Raw genomic sequence first — 7,224 nt, forward strand, 5'->3', positions numbered from 1 at the left:
GTTCTTGAACTGTAACCTAATCAGCTCAAATTCAAATGCATTTTGTATCTACCTTTCCAATTGCTTCCTACATGGAATCTCTATACCTACAGTTCACCAGGATTTTCATAATGGTCTTTAAACAAATAAATAACAAACAGAACAACACCTTTCAAGGAAAATCAATCCCTTTGATTCAATCTCACAACATATAATTATGGGGAGATAGGTTATTCATCTGTGAACCTGGTTCACAAACTCATCATGATGGATAATTGGAATTCAAAAAGAATCTGGAATTGACAGTCTAATGGTGACCATGAAACAACTTTTGTTGGAAAACCTATCTGGTTCAATAATGTCCTATAGGGAAGGAAATCTGCCATCCTTACCTAGTCTGGCCTATATGTGACTCCAGACCCACAGCAATGTGGTTAACTCTTAACTGCCCCCAGATAATAAATGTTGGTTTAGCCAGCGATGTCCAACTCCTGTGAGTGAATATAAAAATAATTTGGCCTACTATCTTTCAATTAAATCAAAAAAAAATTGTGTTTGCTGTTTGTGGGATCTTGCTGAATGGAAATTGACTGCCACAATTTCGCTATTACAGTTGGTGAGAAGACTTCAGAAGTACCCTGCTGGCTGTAATGTATTTTGGGATGCTCTGAAAGGTGCTAATTATATGGAAATTCTTCCTTGCACTGTAGGGAGCATCTGTGTATTCAGACTCTGTCATTTCTTGTCCTCTTACAGTTTGGCCTTGGCTGTTTTACATCTGCCAAGATGAATTTATCACAAAGAAAGCAACCCTCCTTCAAAACACTGAGTACTACAATCAGAACAATCTCATGTGCTTGAAAACAGACTTTCTCCCTGTTTCAGGGGTTAATAATACAGTCAGCTGTTCAAATACGGGATTGATAGGTTTTTACTAACCAGGGATAACCAAGGTTCCCGGATGATGTTAGGATCCAGATTAGCCATGATCTGGTTGGATAGCAGATCAAATGAGGGACTGAATGTTTCTCTCCTGTATCTATCACCACCCCCCTCCTCCCTCCCCAGGATCTTCCCACTCCTTCAGTTCTGGTCGCTTCTGTCTCTCAGAATTGGTGACCTTGCCTTCAGCTACTGAGGGGCCAAACCTCTAGAGATTGCCTCCCCTGAATCTCTCTGCCTCACTACTTATTTAAGGATACAACTGACAACCCATCCTCATAGGGGGAGGCGATGGTCTAGTGGTATTATCGCTAGACTACTAATCCAGAGACTCCCAGGTAATGCTCTGGGAACCCGGGTTTGAATCCTGCTATGGAAAATGGTGGAATTTGAATTCAATGAAAATCTGGAATGAAGAGTCTAATGATGACCATTACTGGCTGATTGTCAGGAAAAACCCATCTGGGCCCTTAGGGAAGAAAACTGTTATCCTTATCTGGTCTGACCTACTTGTGGCTCCAGACCCACAGGAATGTGGTTGACTCTTAACTGCCCTCTGGGCAATTAGGGATAGGGCAATAAATGCTGCCTGGCCAGCAACGCCCTCATCCTGTGAACGAACAAAAAAAAAAGCAATGATCTTATTGAATGATGGAACAGATCTAAGGGGCTGAATGGCCTTCTAATTCCAATACATCAAAAGGTCTTGATTCTATGTAAAGTACTTTGGGGTGTCCCGAGGATGTGAAAGGTGCTACATAAATGTAAGCTATCATTTTTTCTCTAACATCTTCTGTTCTCAATACCCCATGCCCCCATGCGAATTAAAAGATTTCACAATGAATATCGTGATCTTTACCCATGTTCCTTCGGGTCCCTTTTGGCTTCAGTCTAGGCATTTAAGTGGTGTGTGATAAACTCACTGACAGACTGTTGGCTTGGTTAGATCCTAATTCTGTCTCCTCATGCCTCCATTGGAGCAGACAGCAGTGCCCTGCTCCTGCAGTGCCCTGCTCTTGCTGCCAACCTTGTCCTGACACTCTCTTCCTGCCACATGACCGAGAGCTCAAGCTGCCAAGGCAACATGACATTTACACAATGACATCAACCAGCTTTCTGCACATTCTTGAAATTGACTGTTCCTTTTGCAAATGTTCAAATCACAAGATTGACTTGGCTCAGGTCCAATTTTGGAAAAATATTCACATGCAGACACAATCCTCTCCCTGCTTTTCAATTCAATTTTTTCTTGTGTCGTTGCCAGGCCACAGGCTCTCATGTTTTTTTTTCCATACACATATTGCAAACTTTATGTGGCGAAATCAGAAAGTTTCAACTCTATCGCCATCCTGGCTTCCCCTGGTCACTTTATCTGAAGGATTCACTCTTCCTGCTGTTTCTGTTGCTGTCAGAGTCACCTCAGGTTTACTGTTGCTCACTGTTATCAGTGTGGGCACCGTCCAACAGCTGGCGGGGAGGGGGAGCTGCCTTGGGACGGGAGAACAGCCACAAGTTCCTGGATGATTTGTGTCCCTCCGCTGTTAAAGCTCAGAAAGTGACTGCTGATCCTCAGTCTCTGCTCGGGTTTCAGAAAGCTACTGCATTTAGACCCATTAAACTCATCTCAGGATGTTAGGACTGGCATTTTGTTTTATCCATTCATGGGATATGGGCTTCCCTGGTAACCCAAGCTTTTACTGGATAGGAGCATAGGAAATAGGAGCAGCAATAGGCCATTCAGCCCTTTAAATCTGTTCCCCCATTCAATACAATCATGGCTGATCATCCAAGTCAGTGCCAGTCTTATATTCTCCCCATATTCTTTCATCTTTTCAGCCCTAAGAACTGTATCTAACTCTTTCATGAAAACATGCAAAGTTTTGGCCTCAACTACTTTCTATGGTAGAGAATTCCATGACCCCTCATTCTCTGGGTGAAGACATTTCTCCTCAATGGATGGTGTCACCCATCCCTAGTTGCCCCTTGAGAAGGTGGGGGTGAGCTGCCTTCTTGAAGCGCTATAGATAGACCCACAATGCCCTGAGGGAGGGAATTCCAGGATTTTGACCCAGTGATATATTTCCAAGTCAGGATGGTGAGTGGCTTGGAGGGGAACTTGCAGGGAGTGGTGTTCCCATGTATCTGCTGCCCTTGTCCTTCTAGATGGAAGTGGTCATGGGTTTGGGAAGGTGCTGTCTGAGGATCTTTGGTGAATTTCTGCAGTGCATCTTGTAGATAGTACACTCTGCTGCTACTGAGCGTCGGTGGTGGAGGGAGTGGATGTTTGTGGATGTGGTACCAATCAAACGGCTGCTTTGTCCTGGATGGTATCGAGCTTCTTGAGTGTTGTTGGGGCTGCACTCATCCAGGCAAGTGGGGAATATTCCATCACACGCCTGGCTTGTGCCTTGCAGATGGTGGAAAAGCTTTGGAGAGTCAGGAGGTGAGTTACTCGCTGCAGGATTCTCAGCCTCTGACTGTTTACAGGAACCAAGGAGGGTTGTGTTTCTGTAATTTCACTCAACCCCACTTATCCAGAAAGGGACCAATTCAAACTGCAGAGCCTCATTCCTACAGCGAATTGTTGTTAGAAATATTTTCAATTGCATTTTTCTATTTTTGCTTTCCTCTCTTTTGCCATCTCTTTCGCTCTGTCGACTCCTCTCTAGTATATTACTGGATTTGTTTTAACTCAGTCACCCTATTTTCTTCCCATCACTGCCCTTCACAATCCTTACATATTGGTTAAGAATCAGCTCCATGCCAACCAGTTCCTGAACAGAATTGCATTATCCATTGGATCAACTCCCTGGGCCATGTTGTATTGCAATAATTTAATTACAGCTGGTCAAAGTTATAGCAATATTATTGCTCAAGTCAAATATATATATCACAGTTGTATTCACTGAAACCACTTTACCATTTGCTGAATGTACAAGGCAATATTGAAAAAGCATGAAATTCTTTGTCTCTTGAAATGCTGTTTAAAGCTGTCTCAGAAATCTTACCCATCGGGCATATCTACATCTCAAGATCCAGGAGCTAACCTTCAGCAAAGTTCCTTCCAATGTATTGCTGCCTTGTTTCAGCTCTATGTTTGATCCTTTTCTGTGACTCATAATTGTAAGTGTTCTGTTGTTACAGCCAACTTCAAAACAGTCCATAAAACCTTTGAACTTTTCTAAATTCTATGGAATTGAAAGGCATTAGATTACAAAAATCATTTATTTTCCAAAATAATTAACAAATTTCTTTAAAAAGGAACATTTCTTTTAATGTTGACTGCATTAACTCAGTAGACAGAGTAAAGATTAAAACCTTCAAACAGAGCGCTGTGAGTAATTATTATACGAATCCACTACAACAGTAAAAGCAGCTTGGAGAGCAGTGGCAAACTAAACTGTGAACACCCACAACAGTAGTGCAAGTCTGACCAAAAAAAGTGCAAATTGATGTCACAAAAGTGCAAGTGGCAAAACGTGTGGTTGAGGATTCCAAGCCAGCTCTCCACATTATACACCAGGTTTCAGGATGAGTATGTAGCTGGTCACATCTACCCCTCTTGTCAGGCTTCACAATATCAAAAAGTATTAGATTCTCAATACAGACCTCTTCTAAAACCCTAGCAAGTTTCTTCATTCAGTTTGGTAAAACAGCTTGTTTCATTTTTGAATATATAACCTCCAGTACTGCTTGTTCATGGTACAGACATTTGAAAGCATTTAAGCTTTGAAAATAATGAGCATTTTCCAGTAATTAGAAAAGTTGGAAGGATACTCAGGGACTGCAGTCAACAGTTGCTCCATTGTCAACCCATGGGCATGGCTGGACTAATAGTTCTGCTCCAACCAGCAAGTTTGAGAATCTATCAGCAGCTTGAATCAGTCCCAAGGTGGTTTAATCCCCCTTTAACTCCAGTTTAGTCCAAAGCCAAGCCTGCATTATTTGCGATACCTTCTCTTTTTTTTTGGAAGGGATATGGTAAAAAAATGGTTCTTGCAGTCTGAGGGGTAGCTGTAAAAATCACATGGCAATATATGAGCAACAAGTTATCTTGTTTCAGTGGCGAATGATCGAGGACAAACACACAGACATCGATCTGTCTGATTCAAGATTCATTTCCCTCATACCCATTTCTGATTGGATTTATTCATTTCATGATTTTACTGAACGTAAAGGCTTGCTGCCTCATTTCCTGCGAATAAGCCAATATCACTTTCCACTGGCTGGCAGGTTCGTGGGTACATAGACAGTACAAAAGGTACAATGAAATTTCTGTACCAGAATACATATGAGGGGATTCACATTGCTAAGTAGTAAATGAATTTTCCCAGGCAAATCAAGAGTGTTAATACCTACACAACAGTGAAGTGCTAGTAGAAGAACGAGTGAACTGCAGCACCAAGAGCACTCACTGTTAAAAGCACAGTGGGCTAGCACTCTATAACTGTCCGAGCTGAGGAGGAATATAGCTTCTTCTTTATCAAGCAAAATCCAGGGCTCAGTTTCAGTGCTTGCCTGAACCCAGCTGTAAAACAGGTACCAATAAAAAAGAAGTCACTGAGGCTCGGCCAGGAGCTGCCATCCTGCCTGAAAATTAACGTCAATTCAAACGTTGGGACCACACTGGAATCGTAAACAATCCGATCCAGCTTCTTACACGTGTTCCCAATTTCCACATTGATGTAGATGATGGATCCACGTAGACCACAAGGTTCACTGGATGATAGGCACAACACATCCTGGGCTATCTTCCTGATCAATGTTTCAGGCACTAATACTTCAGAGCAGTTCAACTTTGTCTTCTTGGCTCTTGACAGAGAACTCTCAAAGAGCTTGGTCAAGTACAGACACGTTTGCTCTTCCTCATTTACATTATTTGCAGCTACCTCGTGATCCCAATAATTAATATCTGCAAGGGAGAAAAAAATACAGTGAAAGTTTAGATTGCAATTAACAGAAAGACTTGGGCAGTAACTGCTGCATATGACACTGAGCTGTACAAAGATCACCATCGGTCTGCATTTTAAAATAAGGATTTGTGCAGAATTTGCTGATCTACAAGATGTAATTCACTAGCAGGAAGTGTGGTAACCAAAAACACACAGACTTAAAAATAGACAAATCAGATGAGAATAAAGGGAAACCATCTAACAACATGTGGACAGACCAAGAGAGCAGCTCATCATCACCTTCTCAGAGGCAACTAGGGATGGGGCAACTAATTCTGGGTCAGCAAATGAAACCCACATCACATCAATGAAAAATGAGAACGTTTCACACTGTGTTAAAACAAAGTGGAGAAACTCAACAGGTCCAGCATAATCTGCAAGGGAGAGAAACACAGTAACATTATAAGTCTGGTATGACTTTTCTGCAGACTCAAAATGTTAACTGTTTCTCTCACCACAAAGGCTGCCAGACCTACAGAGTTTGTCCAGCACTCGTTGATTTTGGTTTTTACTCTATGCTCAGTAGCGGCAGTAAGTACCATCTACAAGATGCCATGTTGCAGACATTCACCAAAGATCGTCAGACAGCACCTTCCAAACCAACGACCACAAAAGGACAAGGGCAGCAGATACATGGGAACACCACCACTCCAAGTTCCCCTCCAAACCACTCACCATCCTGACTTGGAAATATATCGCCGTTCCTTCACTGTCTCTCAGTCAAAATCCTGGAATTCCCTCCCTAAGGGACATTGTGGGTCTACCTACAGCACATGGACTGCAGCGGTTCAAGAAGGCAGCTCACCCCCACCTTCTCAAGGGGCAACTAGGGACAGGCAAGAAATGCCGGGCCCAGCCAGTGACACCCACATCAAATGAATAGAAAACGAAAAAATGAGCTGTTGTGTTCCTAAATGCACTGCCTGAAAGGTTAGTGGAAGTAAATTCAAAAATAACTTTCAAGATTAAATTGGTTTATATCTGAAAGAAGACAATTGTTTTCCAGAGCTCTGGAGAGTGCGCAGTGGAGCAGGACCAATTGGATAGCTCTTTCAAACAGCCAGCACAAATATGATGGGCAGAATGGTCATTTTCCAAGATTCAGTATGGTATTTATTTGGAGTGTAAATAGTCCCTTTTTGCCACCCTAGCCTCTCCTGGAAGCACATGGACATATTGAATCCAAACACACATGTGCGCACACACACTCAGCTGGAGAAACTCAACAGGTCTGGCAGCCTCTGCGAACAGAAAACAGACTTAATGATTCGGGTCCAGTGATTCTTCTTCAGAACAGACCCCATCCTGGGCTCTGATGCTAGTCCCAAAGTCTGCAGCCTCAGTGTGAAAG

At 42.6% G+C, this 7,224-nt stretch overlaps 1 protein-coding gene across 1 annotated transcript in view; it reads right to left on the minus strand.

Moving 5' to 3' along the window:
* Positions 1-4,226: 4,226 nt before the first annotated feature.
* The window catches only part of LOC109923239 (DNA damage-inducible transcript 4-like protein), a 10,524-nt gene continuing 7,526 nt past the window's right edge, over positions 4,227-7,224 (minus strand). Inside the window, exon 2 of the mRNA XM_020523283.2 lies at positions 4,227-5,833. Within this exon, the coding sequence (XP_020378872.1) occupies positions 5,355-5,833 (479 nt within the window). The 3' untranslated portion in view covers positions 4,227-5,354. The remainder of the gene's footprint in view (positions 5,834-7,224) is intronic.

The sequence above is a fragment of the Rhincodon typus genome, chromosome 1 (assembly GCF_021869965.1).
Source record: "Rhincodon typus isolate 14 chromosome 1, sRhiTyp1.1, whole genome shotgun sequence".
NCBI lineage: Eukaryota > Metazoa > Chordata > Chondrichthyes > Orectolobiformes > Rhincodontidae > Rhincodon > Rhincodon typus.